This window comes from Balaenoptera musculus, chromosome 6 (genome assembly GCF_009873245.2).
Source record: "Balaenoptera musculus isolate JJ_BM4_2016_0621 chromosome 6, mBalMus1.pri.v3, whole genome shotgun sequence".
In the NCBI taxonomy this organism is placed as follows: domain Eukaryota; kingdom Metazoa; phylum Chordata; class Mammalia; order Artiodactyla; family Balaenopteridae; genus Balaenoptera; species Balaenoptera musculus.
In genome coordinates, this window is record NC_045790.1 from 31,775,251 (window position 1) to 31,801,456 (window position 26,206).

The 26,206-nt window shown below is 35.4% G+C and overlaps 1 protein-coding gene across 4 annotated transcripts in view; it reads right to left on the reverse strand.

Moving 5' to 3' along the window:
* The window catches only part of NAA35 (N-alpha-acetyltransferase 35, NatC auxiliary subunit), a 103,996-nt gene that overhangs the window by 3,359 nt on the left and 74,431 nt on the right, over positions 1 to 26,206 (reverse strand). For all 4 annotated transcript variants that reach the window (XM_036854992.1, XM_036854991.1, XM_036854993.1 and 1 more), the window contains 9 exons: positions 23,741 to 23,847; positions 14,519 to 14,585; positions 12,694 to 12,792; positions 11,902 to 12,080; positions 8,412 to 8,548; positions 6,611 to 6,678; positions 4,330 to 4,470; positions 3,505 to 3,627; positions 632 to 712 (listed from right to left, as the gene is read on the reverse strand). In XM_036854992.1, the coding sequence (XP_036710887.1) occupies positions 632 to 712; positions 3,505 to 3,627; positions 4,330 to 4,470; positions 6,611 to 6,678; positions 8,412 to 8,548; positions 11,902 to 12,080; positions 12,694 to 12,792; positions 14,519 to 14,585; positions 23,741 to 23,847 (1,002 nt within the window). The remainder of the gene's footprint in view (positions 1 to 631; positions 713 to 3,504; positions 3,628 to 4,329; positions 4,471 to 6,610; positions 6,679 to 8,411; positions 8,549 to 11,901; positions 12,081 to 12,693; positions 12,793 to 14,518; positions 14,586 to 23,740; positions 23,848 to 26,206) is intronic.

Below are 26,206 nucleotides of genomic sequence, written 5' to 3' on the forward strand. Positions count from 1 at the left end.
AATGGACTTAAATTACAGGAAAAGGTCATGGGCCAGCAAGTTTTTTTTTAGTTCCAGGGTCACTGATACTCCTGAGCAATGAAATGAATCACTGCTAAAGCAAAGCAGGAGATAAGGAAGAGAGATCATAGAAAAGCAATGGGAGTAAACAAATAGACGTATGTATATAATGGGCAAATGCCACCAAAAATGCCTCGGTGGTTGGCCTCTTACTTCTGCACCGAATGTTGATACAGCACTAATGATACAACAGCATTACCAACGGAAGCTTACAGAATCTTCCATGTCCTGAGCCATTAAAGTCTTTAATTATTGAAGCATTCACTTTTCTAAAGGCAGATGACTTTTTAAATAACTCTCCCATAAATTTGTTTATACACATTTTCTTTTATTACCTTAAGTCACTCAGTAATTTACATGGAAGCGCAGACTTTAGAGATTTTAAGTCAACAAAATCTTTAAGTTTCAAGGAAAAACGGCAAGCTCTAATTTATTTTCTGCCACTGAATCTCTTTTAGAATAGTTTCTATGAGCGTTTTGACTTTTTTGTAATATTTATTCATCTTACTGAAAAACAAAATGAAGTTTTACAATAAATTAAGACCATTTATTTTCCCTACAATATACTTACCTTAGATTCCTTTTTGTGTCCTCCTGCCAATAACTTCACAACCACAAAGTTGGGTTTGGCAACCTTTAAAATTCTATTGACCTAAACAATGAGCAACATTAAGCTATCAAAACATAAAATTCATAGTCAAAATGTATTGATATATAGATAATAAGAGGAAACTGGCACGATGTAAGTGTTGATATTTTATTAAAATAAAGGCAATTTAAAAACATGAACACCATCATACGTCTTTTAGTAACACAGAACTCTAGTAGTCAACCAGGAAAACTTGAAAGGGCTACTGTATCTCGTTTTCATTAAAACAAAAGAACATTATGTTGCAAAGTCCTACAAAGACAATACAATATAGTGTTTGGGGCATGGACTCTGGAGTTAAGCTGTCCATTTTCAAATTCCAGCTTTGCCACTTACTAGCTATGAAACCTCTGGAAGTTTTCTAACCTCTCTGTTCCTTAGTTTCTTCATCTGTAAAAATAGGGATAATAATTTACCTATCCCACAAAGATTTGTTCTGAGGATTAAGTGAGTTAATACATATTATGAGCTGAGACCCACACCTGGCAGGTAATAAGTGTCCTTTAAGTGTTGACTGTTACTTCTGACAACCATTTGTCTAAAAGGCTTCGCCTGAACACATGAATAACAATGGAATGGAATATTCACTTCTCTTAAGAGGAAGTAATGGGCAACTTGAAGGAAAACAAATTCCCACTGCCCTCTTCTTAGTGACCTCACTTGACACGTCACCACAAGTTCAGGAACTGCTTCTCCTCAGCTCCAGATCACACATCCACTTACCTACATGACTACTCCATTTGGACATCCAAAAGCCATGTCCAAAACTGAGCTCCTGACCTTCCCAGCCCTGCCTCCCCCGTGCTCCAGCCTGCAGTCTTCCCTACATGACTCAATCCACCCTGGTGGTGCTCAGGCCAAAACCCTCAAAACCATCCTTGACTCTCTTTCTCTTACCCCACATCCAATCCATCACCATCAATCAATCCCATTGGCTAGACCTTAAAATTCACAGAGGACGCAATCACTTCTGATCCACTGGCACCACCACCTTTCAACTGGATCATAGCTATGGCCTCTAACTGGCTCCCCTGCTTCCACCCTTGGTCCCACCACAGTCTCTTTTCAGCACAGTGGCCAGAGTGATCCTTTAGAACAAAAATCAGATCTGGTCACACCTCTGCTCAAAACTCCCCAACAGCTCACCCCGTTGTTCACCTCACTCCAACACAAAGCCCTTGGCTGTTCTTCAACTACAACAGGGCACACTCCGACCTCTGCACCTTTACACATAGTGGGTCCCTCTGCCTAGAAGGCTCCATCCCCAGATGGCCACGTGACTTGCTTCTTCACCTTCTTCCAGGACTTGCCCAGAGGCCAACTTATTTTAAAATGTCTAATCCCCTCCACCTGCCTCCTTCTTGTAACATTCACTACCCCTATTCCCAGCTTGATTTTTCTTCATAGTACTTATGATCTTCTAATACACTATATAACTTATTTATTTATTTACTGCTTGCCTCCCCTGCCCCGAGGAGGGCCCAGATTTCTGTGTTTTTTCCTTGCTGGAACCTACCATAGTGCTTAGGACATAGTAGGCACTCAACAATATTAGTTGAGTTAAATAAATGAAGTCCACTAAAAGAAATATTCCATCTATTATAGGCACCTTCCTCTAATTTTTACACTCCCCCCTTTTATTTTCTTTCATTACATGACTATATATGATTTTTTTAAAAAGTCATCTCTCTCCTACCCCTCTTCCCTAAGGCACTTAGCAACCCTAAGAAGCAAACACTGTTATTAATTCTTATGTATCTTTCCAGAGATACGTTATATTCATATAATATTGGCACACATACATGTGGTCTTCCTTTGTTCCTCTTGACTGAAATGGCAGCATACTATACATACAGATTTTAAGCTTGCTTTTTAAACTTCTTATATTCTGAAGAACATTCCATTACAGTAAATAAATATCTTCCTTGTCCTTTTTAGGGCTGCACGGTACTCTACTGCATAATGAAAAATCATGTAACAGTTCCTTTTGATGGACACTAAAGTTTCCTCATTCTTTTACTATTACAAATCCTGCTGTAATAAATACTCTTGTATATTCATCATTTTCCACATGTGCACGTGTTATCTATAAGATAAATTCCAAGAAGCAGAATTTCTGGGCCTAAGGACATGTGATTTTTGACAGATTGCTAAAATACCCTTCCATGGAGTTTGTACCAAGATATACTCCACAAAATGGTCTGTGTGTTACAGGTAACTCTCATTTACAGAATAAATGCATTTCAGTAAAATTAGGTATAAATTATGAAACTAACAAAAGGCTGAAACAGTATTTTATATTTTACAAGTTCTAAACTCTAGAATGATACTCAAAATAGTCTTCAAAACAATAGTCTTTATTTTAAGTGGAATACAGTTGTTTTTACTTCCTGTGATAATTGACCAGATCATTTTTTAGATTTAAGATTTATATAATTATATTTTAATACAGTAAACTATAAATTAAAAATTTTTAATCATAACAACTGAACTGTGGATCAATCTGGATCTTATTTCTATTCTTTCTGCTTACTTTATGGTTCTAAGTCTTAATTTCTCTTTGCATTGATTTCTAAATGTACACAAAGGAGATATTTACATCACTTCTTTCATCAAATAATTTTAAGTCTGACAAGGTTAGGTTAGCAAAGCTATTTGAAATCCTTAGCAGAAACATGACAGGCTTCATTTATTAATACTGTAAGGTTCGTTTTATAATTAAACTGTCATCCAGTAGTAAGATAGGTAGTTCCTGCCAAGCTTTTCCTCTAGAATTACTGTGACTGCAGTCTTACCTCATGGTCTGGGTTTGGGATATTTTCCAATATCATTTTTGCCTGCTGAAAGTGCTTACTAGCTGCCACATACAGTTCTGGAGACTGAGGAGGAGGGCTATATTTATTGAGGTCAGACATTTCCTAAAAAAAAGAAATACTATTATTTAAAACATGCTTAATATGAAAAAACTCTAAAATACCTTTTTTTTTTTTGATTAATTAATTAATTAATTTATTTTTGGCTGTGTTGGGTCTTCGTTTCTGTGCGAGGGCTTTCTCTAGTTGTGGCAAGTGGGGGCCACTCTTCATCGCAGTGTGCGGGCCTCTCACTACTGTGGCCTCTCTTGTTGCGGAGCACAGGCTCCAGATGCGCAGGCTCGGTAGTTGTGGCTCACGGGCCTAGTTGCTCCGTGGCATGTGGGATCTTCCCAGACCAGGGCTCGAACCCGTGTCCCCTGCATTAGCAGGCAGATTCTCAACCACTGCGCCACCAGGGAAGCCCTAAAATACCTTTTTTAAATTAAAGAATTCTACATTGATTATCCATTCACATACGGACACTAAAGCAAACACCTGGCATGTCCCTATTTTTTTCCTATTCAATTTTCAATCTTCATATACCACGCCTCATATTATTCTCATATTTAAATAACTGTTAATGTGATGAGTATATCCAAAGTCAAATAATTTTCATACTATTTAAAACTGCTATTTTATCACTTTATCCCATTGATCCAATAAGTTTGACTTGACTATTTTAACAAAATGGCTAGGTACGAACAGCCCATCACCAGGGAGGTCTAAGACTAAATATTTTACAATTATTTTAAGGAGCAGGTTCACCTTGAACTGCAGATAGTGCACTGGTGGTGGTGTCATTACACTGTTGAATGGAGCAAATCTGTGCTCATATCGAACTTGTTCACTATCAAGCTCAAACTTGGGTTTTCGTACTTTGCCATCCATGTCAAATGCTACCATAGTCTACAGGAAAAAGAGAGAAAAACAGATGGTATTAATATGAAAATGTGAACATCCTCATTAATACAGAATAGAAAACAAGAAACAGCTATCTACATATAGTTAATCAAAACAAGGCTCAGAAATCAGAAACAGGAAGAGAAAAACTGGCTTTAGTATTCATTTTGATATCCTGAGCCACCTTTTATACAAAAAATGTTCAAGTTCCAGTGTCTAATATATTACTAATTTTCCTAGTGAAATGATACCACATGCACATTATTCTTCCTAATGCTTTTACAATAGCTTTAAAATCTTCAAGTAAAAGCTCCTGAAGAAAAAGTAGAATATAATTTTTATAAGAAAAGCATTGGTCCTGTTTTTCAAACAGAAGTCCATATTCTGTTTTATGTATTTTAATGTAAGTTGCCTTAAATCATTTCTTGAATTGCCAAGCACAACTTAAGAGTTACTAATTCCTGAAAATGCCTGCTTTGCTTAACCCATTTACTGTGGAGCTTGCCCCATTCCTAATACACTTCTTAAAAAAATCCAGACCCCATCTCTTCCAAGAAACCTTTCCTGATCATCAATCAGAAGTAAACTCTTCCTTCTCTTAGTACCTATGACACATATATGTCACCTGGCCTGTCATTAACTAGGCACGTGATACAAGGATCACATCTGATTAGACTTGGTATGCTGCAATGTAGCCAGTACAAGATATCTGACACATGACAAGGGTTCAATATTTGTTAAATTAATATAAACCACTAGACTTGGAAAAAAGGTAATTTTCAAGCAGATAGTAAAAATAAAGGTGAAATTAGAACCTGGAAAGAATCACAGAACAGAGTTCATTTTATTGGGTTGGCCAAAAAGTGCCTTCGGTTTTCAAGAAAAAATAAAAGACACATTTTTCATTTTCACCAAGAACTTCATTGAACAACATATTCACCCTTTTTGTTCCACTACCTTCTGCATTTTTCAGGCAACTTCATAATTCCATCTTCCCAAAACTTTTTATCTTTTTGAGCAAAGAACTGTTCCAGGTGCCTTTCACAGTCTTCCAGGGAATTGAAATTTTTTCCATTAAGAGAATTTTGTAAAGACCGAAATAAATAGAAATCCAAAGGTGCAATGTCTGGTGAATAAGGTGGATGAATCAGAACTTCCCAGCCAAGCTGTACCAGTTTTTGCCTGGTCATCAAAGAAACATGCAGTCTTGCATTATCCTGATGGAAGATTATGCATTTTCTGTTGACTAATTCTGGACACTTTTCGTCGAGTGCTGCTTTCAGTTGGTCTAATTGGGAGCAGTACTTGTTGAAATTAATCGTTTGGTTTTCTGGAAGGAGCTCATAATAGAGATCTCCCTTCCAATCCCACCGAATACACAACATCACCTTCTTTGGATGAAGACCGGCCTTTGGTGTGGTTGGTGGTGGTTCATTTCACTTGCCCCACGATCTCTTCTGTTCCACATTATTGTACAGTATCCACTTTTCACTGTCCATCACCATTTGTTTTAAAAACAACGCTTTCATTACGTTTAAGTAGAGAATCGCATGCACAAATACGGTCAAGAAGGTTTTTTTCGCTAAACTTATGTGGAACCCAAACATCAAAGCGATTCATATAACCAAGCTGGTACAAATGATTTTCAGCGCTTAATTTGGATATTTTGAGTATGTCGGCTATCGCCCGCGTGGTATAACGTTGACTGCTCTCAATTAATGTCTCAATTTGATCGCTATCAACTCCAAGCGGTCTACCCAACCGTGGAGCATCCTCCAGCACAAAACTTCGCAAACCACTTGTGACATGTTTGATCAGTCACAGCACCTTCTCCATACACTGCACAAATCTTTTTTTGCGCTTCGATTGTGTTTTTACCTTTCTTGAAATAATAAAGCATAATATGCCGAAAATGTTGCTTTTCTTCCATTTCAATATTAAAATGGCTACACAAAAATTCACCAATTTTGATGTCTTTTTTTAATTGCACACTGAATATGACAGCTGTCACATACAATCTAACAAAATTGTTTCGAATGAAGTTAAAGACAACTAAGTGCTACCACAGCCATCTTACAGAAAAAACTTAACGAACCTTTTGGCCAACCCAAGAATTAAACAATGTAATAGCAATGTAGCAACTTACTTTAAACATTCCAGCACACATATTCTGATATGCCTGGCTCATTGTGATCTCTCGGCTCAATGGGCGAACTGTAATTAGAAAGAAAATCATCCAAACTCTTTCCCTCCTCCTCTTGCATTACTGCAGGAGAAATCTAAATTTAAAAAACCTTCTTTCTACCTTGTTTACTAAATTAAAATGTCAAACAGTTTGTTCCTACAGGCTAAATTTTATTTTATGGCCCAAATCTACAAATAATAAAATATAGCAGAAAGTTTAAACAATAACTGTGTTCCCAAATAGTTAATACCATAAGATTTTAGTATGAATCAATTGTAATTTCTTCTCAAGTCACAATACAGGGACTTCTTTTATAGGAATGCCATGGTGATACAAGTCATTTAATGACCCAGGCAAAGTGTTGAAATCTGAAGGGAACACAAAGCACTATTTTGTAACAATTGTAGCCTATCTGTACCCTCCCATGAGTGATTAACAGGGGAGTCCCTTTGAAACATATCTTTCTCCTCACGGTCCTTGGGCAGTATGCCAAAGTGCTCTGTGATCATCTTTCTGTGCTGACTGTAACAGCACAACTCCAGATTTCCTTCCTGAGCTGTCAGCCTTCTGTCAAAAGAGTATCAAAAGTCTCCTGCTGTCTTGTTCCTTAACCTATCTTATTCCATGTGGCTACTTCTTCTTGTCCTAAGGTCCTTTGACACATGAAATAGCAAAGTAGTAAAAGAAAAGCAAAAAAAGGAACCAAAAGGTTTGTACCAATATTGTGACTCAGTTTCTACCCTTATACCTTCTGAAGAGAAGATGGGTGAGAATTAAAATATAATGACTAATTCACCCATTAAAATGCACAGGTAGCTCACTCCAATGTTACTTATTTCTTAAGTTTAAAAATAATTCACAGACTCATGCAGCTCAATATTAAAAAAAAAGAAACAACCCAATCAAAAAATGGGCAGAAGACCTAAATAGACATTTCTCCAAAGAAGACATACAGATGGCCAAGAGGCACATGATAAGCTGCTCAACATCACTAATTATTAGAGAAATGCAAATCAAAACTACAATGAGGTATCGCCTCACACGGGTTAGAATGGGCATCATCAGAAAATCTACAAACAACAAATGCTGGAGAGGGTGTGGAGAAAAGGGAACCCTCTTGCACTGTTGGTGGAAATGTAAATTGATACAGCCACTATGGAGAACAGTATGGAGGTTCCTTAAAAAACTAAAAATAGAATTACCCTATGACCCAGCAATCCCACTACTGGGCATATATCCAGAGAAAACCATAATTCAAAAAGACATATGCACCCCAATGTTCACTGCAGCACTATTTACAATAGCCAGGTCATGGAAGCAACCTAAATGCCCATCGACAGATGAATGGATAAAGAAGATGTGGTACATATATACAATGGAATACTACTCAGCCATAAAAAGGAACAAAATTGGGTCATTTGTAGAGACGTGGATGGACCTAGAGACTGTTATACAGAGTGAAGTAAGTCAGAAAGAGAAAAACAAATATCATATATTAACACATATTTATGGAATCTAGAAAAACGGTACAGATGAACCAGTTTGCAAGGCAGAAACAGAGACACAGATGTAGAGAACAAACGTATGGACACCAAGGGGGGAAACGGGGGGGGGTGGTGGTGGTGGGATGAACTGGGAGATTGGGATTGACATATATACACCAATATGTATAAAATAGATAACTAATAAGGACCTGCTGTATAAAAATAAATAAAATTCAAAAAAAATTCACAGCACCTTTCTAACTTTTTTTTTTTTTTACCTTTCTTCTTTTTTTTTGTTTTTTTACTACTACGGCCTTTCTGCTGCTCTTCCATTATCCTTTCCTCTGCCATCTGAGAGCCATCGGCACGACTTAATGTTGACATCAACCATGCATAAAGGAATTCAGAGAGATACCTTAATGGAAAGAAAATGTTAGTCAATGGCAGATGTATAAATGAGATAGCTTGGTCAATGCAAGTACTAGTATTAATAAAGAGATATTTTTTATAATGCTTTAAAAGTTTTTTTCCAAAAACAAAATTATTCAGTTAGATAATTGATAGATTAGATCTTACAAGAAATGAGCATTACAAATGATTAACTTTCCCTTACTTGTTGCCACACAATATGGAAAATTTTGTTTAATTTCCTACAATGATATGAGTTTTACAACTTTTCTAAAGATTTCTGGTGGGGAGGGACAAATTAGTGGTATGGGATTAACAGATACAAACTACTATATATAAAGTAAGATAAGCAACAAGGATTTACTGCATAGCACAGGGAATTATACTCATTATCTTGTAATAACCTATAATGGAATAGAATCTGCAAAAGTACTGAATCATTTTGCTGTACACCAGAAACTAACACAATATTGTAAATCAACTATACTTCAATTAAAAAGAGATTTCTTGATAATTATTTATATATATGTAAATCAAATGAATGGCCATTAAATTGTTTTTACTATATCAATATAGGTCACATTTCTCCTAAACCTATTAAGTTAATGTCTTATTTTGTTATTAATTACAAAAGGAAACAAATACAGAAAAAATAAAAAATTATAAACATGCAAGCATATAATTTACTTGAGTTTACTCAATAAGGAAATATGATAGATTATTCCACCAGATACTAAATTTTCATAAGTTTAAACTAACAAACAATACGTTCTCTTAAGCCAGAGAAGCAGTTTAAATCTAGGATATGAATATATATTCTTTAAATAAAATTAAGGACCACTACTACATTAATGAAAATCAAAGATTTATAAGAACTTTTATTATGATCAAGTTTGAGTGTATGACACCTATTCCCCAAATTTTTCAAACAGTTACAAGGCAGGTTACAATATTACAAAACACATAAAAAAAATAAAACATAAAAACATAAAAAAAGAACATTTTAAAGCAAAACAAGGGAATTCCCTGGCGGTCCAGTGGTTAGGACCTGGCGCATTCACCACAGTGGCCCAGGTTCAATCCCTGGTTGGGGACTAAGATCCTGCAAGTCACATGGCATGGGAAAAAAACAAAAAACCAAACAAATGAAAAGATACACCTGGAATGACTCAGGTACTGTATCTTAAAGCTAAACTGAGCACTACGCTTCCTGGCAGTTAAAGCAAACCAGTATATATATGTATATATATATATTTTTTTGATTTAAAAAAGTATATAATTTCACATGGAGAGAAAATCATTCCTGGCAATGAATTTAAGAAAAGCATTCAATATAGTATACTTTTATAGGATACAAATGAATTTTTTTCCCCCATCACACTACAAAATGAGGGTTTGTAATCTCTCTTAACTCAATGAGAAGACTTTTTTCTTTTTTCTTTTTTTTTTTTTCTGCCGTGCTATGCAGCATGTGGGATCTTAGTTCCCCGACCAGGGATCGAAGGCAGTGCCCCCTGCAATGGAAGCACAGAGTCTTAACCACTGGACCACCAGGGAAGTCCCGAGAAGATTTCTGTACGGAACTAATGAGATACCTTTTAACTATCTAACCGAAGGACAGACAAGTAAAGGGGATAGCTGGCACAATTCAGGACTTTCCTTTCAAATATCAGATATTTCAATGAGCTTTTATTAAGTGCTTTATCAAAATTAATACACAGTTATATCTAAGGAGAGTCAGAGTGCTAATATTCTATACCAATTCTCAATTGTGATCTCAGGACCAGCAGCAGTCTCACCAGGAAAGCAGTTAGAAATGCAAATGATTCAGTGGGTCCTACCCTAGACCTAGTAAACCAGAAACTCTAGGAACAGAGCCCCAGCAAGTTGCTTTCCAAGTGATTATGATGCACGCTAAATTTAAGAAGCACTGTTTTCTACTGATTTTAAAAGGGTCCACATGCTTTAGGAATCACATTCATGAAGAACAACAACAGTGTATATCTTGTGAAAATATTGGAGCCCAATCTGTAATTTTGAAACTAAAAAGCAGTTAAAACTAACATGAAAGTAGACCAGAAGGGTACTTACAAGCAGAACTAAAATTTCTTTTGTTAACAAGAGAAGAAATGAATCTGCTCAAGTATTCAGGTAAATTTCTAATGGAGTATTTATCGGAATATCATTTTCCAATCCATCGTGCAAAAAAACATATAAAAATTGTATCTTGAGAAATCAAGAGCACAAAAGCTTCCAATTAGCTGTCTCAAACCACAACACTTGAGCATGTTCCCCTATAAAATGCCTCGTTTGAACAGGGGTGTCTAGTATGAATAATAAGAAAAAATCCCAAGTAGCTATAACAACACCTGCTGGTAAGAGTTGTTACCTGTTTTTCATAACCAAGAATTACCTGTTAAGAGCCCTAGCAGCCATGACCACAAAACCATGTTAACAGCGTAGAAAATAATTACTTTCCTGCCTCCACAGCAGTGACTCCAGGGAATATACAATATCTTAAATACCAAGTTAAATAATTTAAATATGAATTAAAAAGATGAACTAAGATCTAATTAGTTATATTAGATGTATCTTAGATATATTAAGATCTAATATATTAAACTTAGCTGTTTGTGATGGGCAATAATAGGTCATTACTATTTTTAAATTACCACAACTAAATTACCATACTTTACTAGACTAAGAAAAAGATGCAAGATAACTGAATTCATTAGCTCTCAATTTTCTTATTTTATTTCTGTGACAGCTTTTTCACACCTAAAATATTCTCAAGCATCCTCTTACTAGGTTTATCTCATCTCCAACTGAAAGCAAAGAACTACTCTGCTGAAGATCATCTCTTATCAACTCCTTCAAAGCTCCTGAGACAAATCCTCAGGGCCATAGTTTGCAAGTTATACTCCCAATGATAATCTTAGCCATAATTTCTCCTCAGAAGAAAGATGTGGTTCAAATTTTGAAACTTATTTCAGTTAAGTACATTCCACAGCTAGTACACAGCATCACTGAAGTCAGTGCAAAATGTATGTTAATTTTTCTCTTTGGAAACAGACAAAAGCTCGTCAATTAATCCATTTACTTTGAAGCCACTTTTATTAGTGAATTTTAAATAAATATTACAATGGCTAGAAAAAATATATTTGTACATTGTTATGACACTTAAGATGTTTAAGATGATCTAGCTCTAATTTTCAATAGATATTTTTCAGTTGTCCCACAACTAAATTTCAAATACAGTAAATAAAAACGTACCTTAAAGTTACACTCTACTTTACAGATACTCTCTCAGATGTTACGTATCCCACCCACCACCAATTTTAACTCCAATCATTCTCTTACCAATATATGTAATAGTACTCGTGCATGCTGTAGAGTTCCAATTCAAAGCCACTTAGAAGATACTGTATCATAATTCGAAGGTTATGGTAAAGGACCCAGGTACCTAAACAAGCCAAATGTTGCCTTTGGGGCTCCTGTTTCAACAGCATAGTGTGAAGGGCTGCATCAACCTTCTCTGCCTATCACAACAAAACGTCATAACATTAACTTTCTTTTTAAGGTAATGAGAGAATTACAAAAAAAAAACCAGCTAAAAATAGCACATGAGCAGAAAATGTAAATCTCACCACCTCAAGAATTCATACTTTCAAATGTACCTTTGGTTAGGTCTACATTCAAACTTCTCATTTCTCAAAGGATCACATTTATCTAAACATTTCCTAAATTAAAAAGATATCCATTTTATAGTACAAAAGTAAAAATAACTGACTTCATATCTTTAGTTATATTATTAATATGGTTCTGCTCACAAATTTACTTGAAGATTAATACATTTTTATTATAATGTAAACTTGCTCTAATTATAACTACAGCTCTACACATATTTTACAATTCATCCCGATTATCAAAAAAAATAATTTAAGATGTTTCAAGGTTTGGATTATTGTTTTGTTTTGTTCTGTAAACCCTTTCTTTGGTATACGTAACTGTTACATTTTAAGTCAAAAGGAAATTCACCATATTGAAAAATTAAATAGCCAAATTATTGTTCCAAAGAATTGTTTTTGAAAATCTGGTCAAGGTATATGAATTGCTTAATTTTGGAAGGAAGGGCAACTTGTTGGCTCTTACCTCATCCTGCAAGGTGGCAAATTCCTCAAGAATATGACCGAGCTTATCTCTCTGTCGAGCCCTGTTATGTCCATGGATCTGAATAAGACTACAGAATGGCTGCAATACACATACAATTTGTTAACCGTCAATATGAAATACGCTTATACTAAAGAAAATTAACATTCAAAAGTTAACAAGTTTTCGGGTTTCCCTGGTGGCGCAGTGGTTGAGAATCTGCCTGCTAATGCAGGGGACACGGGTTCGAGCCCTGGTCTGGGAAGATCCCACATGCCGCGGGGCAACTAGGCCCGTGAGCCACAACTGCTGAGCCTGCGCGTCTGGAGCCTGTGCTCCGCAACAGGAGAGGACGCGATAGTGAGAGGCCCGCGCAACGCGATGAAGAGTGGCGCCCGCTTGCCGCAACTAGAGGAAGCCCTCGCACAGAAACGAAGACCCAACACAGCCAAAAAAATAAATAAATAATAATTAAAGGTGCTAATAATTAAAAAAAAAAAAAAAAAGTTAAGTTTTCAAAATCTTGTTTAAGGGAAAAAAATGTATATAAGAATCATGCTATGCATACTTTTTACACAGGTGTTTCTTTTTAAGAAACTCAATACTGGAATTTATCAATAGCTAGAGGAGTGGCTGTTTATGAAACTTGTTTTCGTATGGCAAAAATATCTTCCTTCAATCTTTAGATATTTTCCCACAAATTAAAGAGGACAGTTTCTTTTTTGCTTATGTCAAGCCAAAAGCCAGTGTTCAAGGCTGCCACTTCTCTGCTGCTTTAAATATACCAGAATGCCTATTAATTAGATAAGGGCTAATACCTACAAACCCTGACTAAGGTTCTTTATTCCTATTCTTACCTACACAGTATTCTCATATAAAATATTGTAACATTTCATGAATCAGACAATAGGAACAGAAGTTTGTTCTGATTTAAGAAGTATGCATTTTAAGATTCTTTAAGGATAATAATGTTTTACATTTGCATACTTTGACAGATATCTCATTTAATTGATAAGTAGCCGATAAGAGGTATAGGGGTAGTATTAACATTTCACTTTTTAAAGACTGAGAAGTTTACAGAAAAGTAAAGTGATCTGCCTAATAACAATAAAATGTTAGTAATAAAAATAAAATCTGGTCTTTTATTGGTTTTCCTTTCATCAAACCATGCTGCCTTTATATCTATACAGATAGATCTATCTGTCTATCTATCTATCTATCTATATATACACACACACACATATAAATATTTAGTAACTGTAATTAGGCAAGAAAGAGCTGTCTATAAAGAGCTTATAATTAAATAAGAATGATTTATAATTAATTTAATCACCTACAAGGTTTTTATTTTTCCAAATTATTCGAGATTTGAAAAAAGTTCATGCTCTCATCTAAAAGTGATAATTTTAATTTTACTATAATCCTGTTCTCATTAAGGCAGTACAAAGATAAGTGCCTGGGGATGTTACCCATATTCTTTGTTTATAAGGTCAAAAATAAATAAAGTTTTTGTGTCCATTTAAAAAAAAAAAAAAAGTGAACTCCTTTCTTCCCAGATGGGGGTCATAGCTTATTCTGTTTCTGTGGTCCCCAAGGGTTACAGTGAAAGGGCATCAAAAGGTGCCTCAGTATCTAACAACCTTCCAGAAGACTACAGGTTATGAAGCTATCCACTCGAGTGTAAGAAGAGACAGAAATTTCCTACGAATTTCAGGGAAGATGAATAAGAAATGTCAGATGAAAAAACAGCACAAATTAATGCTACTGAAAATACTGCACACCACGATTTTTAAGTGTCCACTATAATGATCCAAATTGTAGTTCTTACCCGAACACAGTGAGTAACAAAGGAATCAATACAGTCCTTAGCCTGGTGATTATTATATAGGCAGCACCTGTAAGATAATATAATATTTTTGTTATTAAAATTAAACTATTTGGCCTACATAAAGAAGTGGTGATTATTGTAGGTGCTACCAACACATAGGGAAAAGTGGAAAAATGAGAAAATGGAACCAAATACATTACTAAGTTGAAGACTGCTAACATTACAGTCTGGGAGGATCTGCTACCTGCCTGGCCCTGGAGGAAATACAGGGCTGAATAGTTGGAAAGATTTTTTTTTCCTCTCCCTGAGGTGGGACTGACAGTAGCCTTTGCACCTAAGGAGATGGGAAAAAGTAAACACTTTTCCTGGCGCACTGAAAGGAGCTGACAACTTGCTACTCCTAAGTGTTTGCCATAACTGAGCAATCTGACCAGAACCTCAAAGATAAACAGAGTCATGGTCATGCAACAGATAATGACAGAGCATGCAGCAGCCAGGGGAAAGAAAAGGCAGGACACCTGGAACAGGTGGCAGCAAAACAGAAGTGGAAGGCCACTTACTTTGGGCTGCAAGGCCCAAAGTAAGAAAATTACTTAAGATGACAAAAATAAAGCCCTTAAAAAAAAGACTTTCTGGATCTGAAAATTAGGATTTTCAAATTAAAAAATTTAGTAGGTGAAAGATGCTCATAGTAGCCTTGAAGTTCTAGGGAATAAAATAACTTTCTTACAACACAGCAAAAATAATGTCATGAGGAATACAGGGGGAAAAAATCTACAAGATAGAGTATATAAGGAGCTCTTTAAAAAGAAAAAGAAAAAGAAAAAGAAACAGATGAAGGTGAGGCAATAATTAAATAAATAATAAAATAGGAAAAATGATCTGATTTGAAGACTTGAGGCTTTAATGACTGATTTCCAGATAGGAATAGTTGAAAATCACACATGAACATTCTGGTAAAACTCCTGAACTCCTAAAATAAAGAGAAACTCTACAATCCTCCAGAAGAAAGTGTCAAGTCACTCACAAAGGAAAAAAACATTGTAACATCTGTAACACTGGAATTTTTAAAACAGCAGGATAACATCTATAGGCTACCATGCAATGAACTTTCCTATATACACAGTCGATTCTTGGTATTTGTGATAGTTATGGTCTATAAACTTGCTGTGGACCCTGAATAGAGAATACTGAAACACTGCTGCTAGGGTAAAATACAGGGTTAGGTTCCTGCCAGCCTCTGGTCCCAACATTTTAATCAACTGATCAATGTATAACCTTGGTTTACGTGTATTTCTTTTTAAAGACACTATACGTAATGTACATTGTTAATTGATTAGCAATGAACTCACGCCTGAGCAAACCTTATCTAACACACATATAATCTCTCTGTAAGGCACACCACAGCCTTCTTGTGCCAGGAACACTAGAAAGCCCATCACTACACTTGGAGGCCATTAAACTACAAAATCACCAACAAAAAGCACAAAAACAGGGGTATCTAATAGAGTTTACAGTATAAGGCACAAGAAGACAGAGTTGCCTTGTTTGACCTCAGCGTTGGGCGACTTGAATATTTTGCCACTCTGCACGTGTCCACGAATACAGCAGGAGCAGAGTGAATATTGATTTGAGGGTTAACAAATACATTTAGCAAGTAGGCAAATTAACAAATACAGAATCTGCAAGTAATGAGGATCAAACTGTAGTTAAATCTAAATGGATAATGATAAGTGTGACAATGTGGAATCTAAGTGTTCAAGATTGTTAAATAGAAAAGACAAAATGCAAATTAAGAGGATGTAGACACTATTTCATATACGTCATATTGTCAAAAATTGAAAAGTCTGATAATGCCTAGACTATGGGGAAATTGGAATCCTTATACACTGTTGGCTGGCATACAAACTGGTTCAATTATTTTGGAAAGCAATTTGGCAAAACTAGTAAAGCTGAAGATGCACATGCCTATGATTGGCAATTAATTATATTTTTAAGTATATAGTCTATGTGCAAAAGGAGACATAATTCAAAGATGTTCACTACAGCACTGATTTCAACAGTGATAAATTAGAAACAAGGTAAATATCCAATTGTAGAGAAAAGCAAAATAAACTGCAGTACAGTTAAAGGACAGATTTTAATGAATAAAATAAATTTGCTGGATAAACTTGGTCAATTTCAAAATGCTAATGTTGAAGGAAAAAATCATGTGGCAAAAGGATATATATATATAGTGTGACAAAATTTATGCAAAGTTTAAAAACAAATAAACTGATATTATTTATGGACACATATATTTGGGTAAAGTGTACAAGCATTCATAAAAGTGAAACACATAAACTGTAACGTAGTGGTTACCTCTAGGAACAAAGTAAGAGAAAAGGATGGGGTGAGGGAGGAGGATTTGAAATTATAGTCAGCAGCTCTCAAAATGTGCCCTAGGTTCACCTGGTGGTGATGGTAGGGGCGGCCCTTGAGGGGGTGGCTTTTGGGGAGAACACAAGGTCAAAACTATTTTCATAATAACATTAAGATGTTATTTGCCTTTTGCACTCATTCTCTCACAAGTGTACAGTTTGCTTTTCCAGAAGCTACGTGGTGTGTAATATTTCAACAGACTGAAAGTAGAAGCAGGTTAAAATAATCCAGCTTTCTTCTACTAAGACAGACATGAAAGAGATTTGCAAAAAGGTAAAACAATTCCACTTTTCTTACTAATTTTTCTTAAAAAGTTATTTTCCATAAAAATGTTATTTATGTTAATATGCAATTTATGAATGTTATGTATGTATATTAACATGTAATAGATTTACTGTTTTTCAAAAAGAATAAATATTTTTAAAGTATTGTTTTAATTTCTAAAATAGTAGGTATCAGTAAACAGGACCCATATAAACAAAAGCTATTTGGGTCCTTAATATCTTTTAAGAATGAATTCATTAAAATTAGCCCACTCCTTGATACTTAAGCTCAGCCCTACTCTTGAGACCTTTCAGTTATTACTTACTGTCAGGAAGCTTCATTCCCTGATTTTGCATAGCTCACTCACTTCATCCCCTGATTTTGCATAGCTTACTCTCTGTTTATTTACATGTATCACCACTTCCAAGAGGCCTCCCATCTAAGAGAACCATCTTATCTTACCTTATCTTTCTATACAGTACTTATGACCTGACATTATATATTTGTCTACTGTTTAGTCTCTCCCACTGCAAGGCAAGCTCCTTGTCAGCAGGAGTGTCCTTTTCTCCAGAACCCAGAAAGGTGTCCGGCAATAGTAGATACTAATTTATTATATTTATTAAATAAGGGAATTAATACAATTTATTAATTCATATTAATATATTTAGTATTTATAAAATTTTATCAATTTCCTTACCAGTAATGGAATTTATAAAAGCAAAATAAAAACTCTGCTTAAAATGGATGGCGGTACAGGTGTCTGTCAGTTCATACAACTGAATATACGATATATTTAATCACAGAAATTTAAAAATAAATTTTAATGATCTCTTTTTGCAGATTACACGGTATTATGTATTGAAAACCCTAAAGATTCCACCAAAACTGTTAGAACTAATAAATGAATTCAGTAAAGTTGTAGGATACAAACTCAATATAAAAAACTCTGTCACACTGAACTATCAGAAAGAGAAATTAAGAAAACAATCCCATTTACAATAGCATCAAACAGAATAAAATACCTAGGAATAAATTTAACCAAAGAGGTGAAAGATCTGTACTCTGAAAACTTTAAGACATTAATGAAAGACACTGAAGAAGATACAAATAAATGGAAAGATATTCCAGACACACGGATTGGAAGAATTAATATTGTTAAAATGTCCATACTACTTAAAGTGATCTACAGATTCAATGTAATCCGTATCAAAATTCAAACAGCATTTTTCACATTTTGATGTGACAAAAGATTAAGAAAAAAAGTAAATCTGCAATGCCTATCACAGATAAAGGATTAACCTCTCATAATATACAAAGAGTTACTACAAATTTTCTGAAAAAAGTAAACCACTTAATAAAAGTCAATGGGCACAGACGAATGGATAAAGAAGTTGTGGTACATATATACAATGGAATATTACTCAGCCATAAAAAGGAACGAAATTGAGTCATTTGTTGAGACGTGGATGGATCTAAAGACTGTCATACAGAGTGAGGAAGTCAGAAAGAGAAAAACAAATATCGTATACTAACGCATGTATGTGGAACCTAGAAAAATGGTACAGATGAACCAGTTTGCAGGGCAGAAGTTGAGACACAGATGTAGAGAACAAACGTGTGGACACCAAGGTGGGGAAACCGCGGTGGGGTAGGGATGGTGGTGTGCTGAATTGGGCAATTGGGATTGACATGTATACACTGATGTGTATGAAATTGATGACTAATAAGAACCTGCAGTATAAAAAAACAAACAAAAAAAAACAACTAATACTAAACTTTCTTTGGGTTATTTGTATGGAAATACATTAATATAAATGTTTCAGACATTACATGAAATTTCTAAAAATCTTATATGTTCTGGTATAATGTTGTAAGTCATAATTCTAGTTATTACTTTAAAATGTATATCTCAGAAATAACTAAATTTCCTTGTCAACTGCATTATTATGAACTTTCATCAAATCTTTAACCGTGGTCATTTTTAAGTCTTGTCATTTACAGACAGTTCTGGGTGTACTCGGATGCTTTTGCAAAAATGTTCCTATAAAAGGGTTTCATCTTCAAGGAATTCATGGAAAAGACTCTGACAAGTACAAGTTTCTGGTAACTGACTATACTGCTGAACTGAATGAATAAGCATTTTCAGAACTCTAATGGAAAACTGATGAATTCATAGAAGTGCTAACAAAAGATCAAGATGAAAAAAAAAATTAATTACATGGGACTGAGTGAACTGATGAGGATGATTATAATTTTTGTGACTTTCTATTTGAATAATAAAAAAAAAATCCAACAAGGACTCAGAGGCAAAAAATATACAAACCAATTTTCACTGCAAAGTAAAGGAGCTGTTACAGTGGAGGATTACTGGACTGAATGTCAATATTATGACATAGTATGAGTGTGTTTCGTGTTTGGTAATTGCAATCATTGTTGCTTTTGTTGTGGTCATCCATTTACAATGCTTGGTGTCGGTTTATTTATCTCTTGTAAAAATAAAATAGTGTGTGTGTGAAAAAAAAAAATCCTACAGGAGTAGGAGAGGGGAAAGTCAGGGGAAAGGGAAACAAGTTGGGTCTTGAAACACTTGAAGTAGTAGTTTATCAAGCAAAGGGAAGAGGTCTTCCATTTTCAGTTTCTTATTTCAAAAACAAGAATACTTTAAAACTGGAAAACTTTTTTTGTAAACAAACGAGAAAAAGACTATGCTCATTAGGTCTTCTATTTAAAATGTTCTATAGTACTATACTATTCCCTCAAAAAAAAAAAAAGTCAATGGGCAAAGGATATAAACAAGCAATTTATAGAAAAACCATTCTAAATGTCCAATAAATATCATATTAAGTGCTAAAATTAAACTAACAATGAGATATCACTTCTCACTCAACATACTGGAAAAAATTAAAGAATGATGACCCCTACTGCTGGTCAGGATGCAGGGAAAGTGTACTCTCTTATACTGTTAGTAGAAATATAAATTGTTGAAATCTTTCAGAATACAATCTGCTAATATATATTAAAATTAAAACTACACATGTCCTCCCACCCAGTAACCCCACCCTATAAAATACATTCATATTACGAAACATTTGGCAGCCATTAAAAAGAATTAACTAGGTACTTTGAGACATAAAGTCATCATGTATTTTTGAATGGAAAAAAGATAAAGAAATTTTAAAATAAAAATTTTTAATTTAAAAAAGCAATCCAAAAAAATAATTTAAAAGCTCATGATAAAAACAGTTTAATGGGATCCCAAATATATATAAAGTCATAGATGTGTGTGTCTTTATACACAAAGATATCCACGGTGATGGTCATCGAAATGTAGTTATCTCAGAGGTAAGATTTTGGCTGATTTTTACTGTTTTCCACATATTTTTCTACCATGTTTAAATTTTCAAGTGTGACCATGTATTATTTATATAATCAGCTTCTGTTTCTCGTTTTAAATCAACTTACTTTCCCCCTGCCTTCCTTCCCCTATTAAATCAGCTTCCTGTTAAATTTTACTACTGAAATGTTTTTCAAATCTGTCTCCTCTTTTATATTCCCAGAGTTTAATCCTTCCTCATCTCTCACCTGTACAACGGAATTAGCCTAGCTAAACATTTTGCCTCCATTATTACTACCAATTTGCCTCCAATTAAAAAATACATATTTTACTATGCCAATTCCCTCCTAAAAACTCAATCAGTTCTTCACTGACCATAAAATAAAGACCAAACTTTACCAAACCATTCAAAACTTTCTGGACTCTAACTCCAAACTATCCTAACCGTTCAACTTTTATTTCTTTGTTTATTCATTCATTCAACAAAGTGTGCTTACTGTGTGACAGACACTGTTCCAGCACCTACTACACAACAGTGAACAAACAGCCAAAACTATCAGCCCTGACCTTGTGGAATTTATATAGTTCTACATATATGGGGGTTCGGGGGGGTGGAAATAAACATAAACATAATGAAGAATTATACAGGCTCTTATAGAAGTAAACATAATGAACAAGCAAATTATATAGTGCAATATGATTTATAATAAGTATGTATTTTGTCATTCAGATATATATTTCTCAGATATATTTGGGTCTTCATCACAGTTCCTGGCTCACAGCTACCGAAACTCTTGGAATTTCCTAAGGGTTGAGAGTGATAAAGGTGTCTTTCCTTATGTTAATGAGGTGATTGGAGTGCACCTAAGAATGGGGGCTGGTTACCAGAACCTTGTGATTAGAGGGTTGGAACTTTTGGTCCCACCCCCTGATTTCTGGAAGGGGAGAGGGGCTTGAGGTTCAATCAATGACCACTCGCCAATGATTTAGTAATCATGCCTATCTAATGAAACCTCCACAAAAACCAGAAAAGAAAAGCTTTTTGGCCCTTTTCCAAGAGCTTCCACATTGGGGAACATGCTTCCATGTGCCACCATTCAGACTCTATGCATCTCTTCATCTGGCTGTTGATTTGTATCCTTTAATATCTCTTTATAATAAATTGGTAATCTAGTGAGCAAATGGCTTTTCCTGAGCTCTGTGAGTCATTTTAGCAAATTAACTGTACCAGAGGAGGGGTTGGTCAGAACCTCTAATTTGTAGCCAGTTGGTCAGTCAGAAGCACAGGTAACAACCTGGGAAGTAGAGGGTGGTCTTATGGGACCAAGCCCTTTACCTATGGAATCTGATTCTATCTCCAGGTAGACAACGGTCAGAATTGAGTTGAATTCTTGGGCACCCTGCTGGCATCTGAGAATTGCTTATTGTAGGGAAGTCTACATACACATACACACACACACACACACAAACATGCACGCACACTGGGCTTGGGTCTGGGAACCCCTCTACATATAGTATGTAAGAAGATAATTGTTATGAGAGAGAGAAATGGAGTGCTGGGCAGGTTGGGAGAATGGGGAAGGTTTATACTTTTTAAATTGACTGATCAGGGCAGCCCTCACTGAGGTGACACTGAATAGACTTAAGGCAGTGAGAAAGTCAACCTGCGGAGTTTTGAGGAAAATACCCTCTACCCCAGATCGTATGTGAAGGCTGTAGGATGAGAGAGGGACAGTATGTTACAAGAATAGCAAGGAGGCCAGTGTGGCTGAAGCAAAGAAGGTGAGGGGACAATGGTAAGAGATGAGGTCAGAGAGGCACCAAGACAGGGGTCTAACCCAGAGCACATGGGGCCTCATGGGTTCAACAATAAGGACTTTGGCCTTTACTGTCAATGAAACTGGAAATGTAACCAACACTGAGGATGCCTCCCTCGGGCAGTCCTTAACTGACAGATGTGTAAATTCTCAAGCTCCCTTGTCCCTGACCGGACAACTGTGAGGTATAATCCACACAAGTCTCCAGGGCTCCCCGACAGGACCAAACCAAAGTTACCAACTGTGAAGCACACCTTCAAGTGGCTTTCTTCCTTTTTATGTCCCACCTGCCTGAAACCCTGCAAGTTTTCCTGGAATTACTTTCTAAATTACGTTTACATGAATCTTTGTGTCAGGGTCAGCTTCTGGAGAACCAACCTAACACAGGAAGCTAAAGAGTTTTATGTGAAACGTGGCATGATTTATTCAACAAATTGAATGCTGAACCACTAACTTTTCTTAAAATATATAATTTCATACACCACGTCTTCACACATCCTGGTTTCTTTCCTAAGAAATAACATCTCCTTTCTTCCTTCCCTGAGGCAAATGCCAATAAAGTTGGCACTGTTTTCCAAAATGCCAACTCAAACGATCCTTTCCAGCATTTTATGGCAGCATGTTTTTGGGGAGGTGACTCTACCAGAATATAATTTAAGGATCGATTATCTGCATTTTCTATTTCTATCTAGATCAGATTATTGAGAAGAAATCTTATCTTTTCATAATTATTTCCCCAAAGTGCCTACTTAGCACAGTGCTTTGCACACAGTAAGGGTGAATATAACTTGCTGAATTTCTGATCACTCCTTGTAAGCTTTTCTTCTCATACTGGACCCAATATCAACTTCACAAAAACCTCAATTTAAATCTAAATAATTGGGACTTCCCTGGTGGCACAGTGGTTAAGAATCCACCTGCCAGTGCAGGGGACACGGGTTCAAGCCCTGGTCCGGGAAGATCCCACATGCAGCGGAGCAGCTAAGCCCGTGTACCACAACTACTACTAAGCTTGTGCTCTAGAGCCTGCGAGCCACAACTACTAAAGCCCGCATGCCTAGAGCCCTTGCTCTGCAACAGGAGAAGCCACTGCAATGAGAAGCCCGTGCACCACAACAAAGAGTAGCCCCCACTCACCACAACTAGAGAAAGCCTGCACGCAGCAACGAAGACCCAACGCAGCCAAAAATAAATAAATTTAAATAAATAAATTTTTTTAAAAATCTAAATAATATGTGGCAGAAATCAATTAATTTTAACATGATTGAGTTATTTTTTCATGTGGAGACTTGATTCCAACAGTTTTTACGTCTTTGCTATAAAGGAGCACAGAGAACTTGGGCTTTTAAGAAACACACATGCTATACAATGTCTTATGACACTTACTTTGGGGAGAGCACCGGAGGACTGACAAAAGACCGAAGTGCATCTTTCACCATGTCTTGCATGAGATGGGTTCCAAAGACCTTTTTGTTATCCACCAGGAAAGTGGTCTTAAAACAAATGTTATATATATTAGTAATGCTGTCACAATCTTGACATATTGTACATGTAGTTGTCATTACTGTGACATGAACATACTTCTTATAAATGCCACAGAATACAAGAGATTAAAATGTAAAAAGTTGGTGGAAAATTTTTTTTTCCACAATGCCTCCACAATGGGTACTACTTATTAATCCCTATTTAAGGTGTATTCTGATGCAGGAGAACAAAAAATGTGCAGAAAAAAATCTCTCAGGTCAAGAGTAGTAATATTGAACTAGTGAAAATGAACTGATGGGTCTGAATATGTCAAATGAGCTAATATACAAGAAAGGGTTTCATAAATTATGAAATATTTAATGGTTATAAATATCAAGTCAGTCGATAACCTTATCTCTAATAAACACCTTGGAATACATACAAACTTTCTGAAATTGGAAAAAATATAGTTAAAATAATAAATTATTAAATTGAAATACACTACTATTTAATAATAATTTACATTTAATTTTCTTCCCTTAACAATCTCAATGTATCTTAATATTTACTATACTATACCTTAACTTGATTTCCTAACACACTTGAGTTGTTTCCAGTTTTTGGTGATCATGAACCAAACAGCTTTAAACACTGGCATGCATACAGGTTTCTAGGAGAATGTCAGATTCCACTTCTCTTGGGTAAATAAGCAAGAGTAAAGTTTGTATATTTGTTTTTATAACGATCTGCCATCATTTTCCAAAGTGGCTATGTAGCACTTCATATTCCTATCAGTAATGCATCCTCTCCAGTGCTTGATATTTTCAGTTTTGTTCTTTTTTCTTGTTTTATTTTAGATATTCTGATAGGTGGATAGTGGTATTTCATTGTGGTTTTAATTTGCATTTCCCTGTTTTCTTACTGTTACGTTTACAGAATTCTTTTTAATGTTCTCGATACAAGTCCCTTGTCAGACATGATTTGCAAATATTTTCTCCTACTCTGTAGAGTCTCTTTTCATTTTCTTAACAGTGTCTTTCACAGAATTAAAGTTTCAAATTTATCAACTTGCCATTTTTTTAAAATGGACTGTGCTTTTGATGTCATACCTAAGAATTCTCTACCTTTCCCAAAGTCACAAAAATTTTCTCCTATCCTTTCTTCTAACAGTTTTATGGTTTCACATATAGTACTACATAATAAAGGACTAATTAAGGAACAGAACTTCTCTGGACTTTCCCCTTGGTTCCGCTGATCACATGTCCATCATTTTGCCAACAGCACACCTGTCTCATAGTCAGGTAGTATTGAGTTCCCCAACTTTATTCTTTTTTTTCAAATTTGTTTTGGCTGTACTAGTTCCTATGCCTTTCCATATAAATTTTAGAAGCAGCTTGTTGACATCTACAAAAATTTCTGCTATGATTTTGGGATTGCTCTGAATCTGTAGATCAGTTTTGGGGAGAACTGACATCTTAAAAAAATATCAATTCTTCTAATCCACAAACAAGATGTATCTCTCCATTTATTTAAGTCTGCTTTGATGTCTTTCATCAGTACTTTGTAGTTTTTCAGTATACAGGTTCTCCAAACAGGTGTTAGAGACTTATACCTACATATTCCATTCTTGATGTTATTGTAAATAGTACTGCTTTAAATTTTTTGATTTGCATCGTTCATTGCAAGTATATAGAAATACAATTGTTTTTTGTAAATTGGCCTCATATCCTGTGAGACTGTTAAACTCATCCATCAGGTCTAGGAACTCCTTTGCAGATTCCTTGGTACTCTACATAGATAATCATGTTGTCTGTAAAGAAACATTATTTCTCAGTTTCTCAACTGTATGCCTTTTATTTCTTTTCCTGCCTTTTTCCACTGGCTAAGATTTCCAGTACTATGTTGAGTGAAAGTGGAGTGATGAGAGTGGACATCCTTGCTTTCCTCCCAGTAGGAGGAAAGAATTTAATCTTTCGTCATTAAGTATGATGTTAGCTATAGGTGTTTGGCACATGCCCTTTATCAGATTAAGGAAGTTACCTTCTATTCCTAGTTTTGCTGAGAGTTTTTATCATGAATGGACGTTGGTTTTGTCAAATGGTTTTCCTGAATCTATTGGGACTTTAGATTATATGGTAAATTACACTTTAAACACTGAACCAACCTTGCATTCCTGGGATAAAACCCACTTGGTCATGATGTATTCTTTTTTTATATATTGCTGGATTTGATCTGATAATACTTTAAGATTTTTATGTCTATGTTCATAAGGAATATAGGTCTATAGTTTTCTAAGCTTGAAATGTCTTTGTTTGGTTTTGGTACTGAGGTAATGCAGGCCTCATATGAGTGCCCTTGCCTCTTCCATTTTCTGAAAGAGACTGTGTA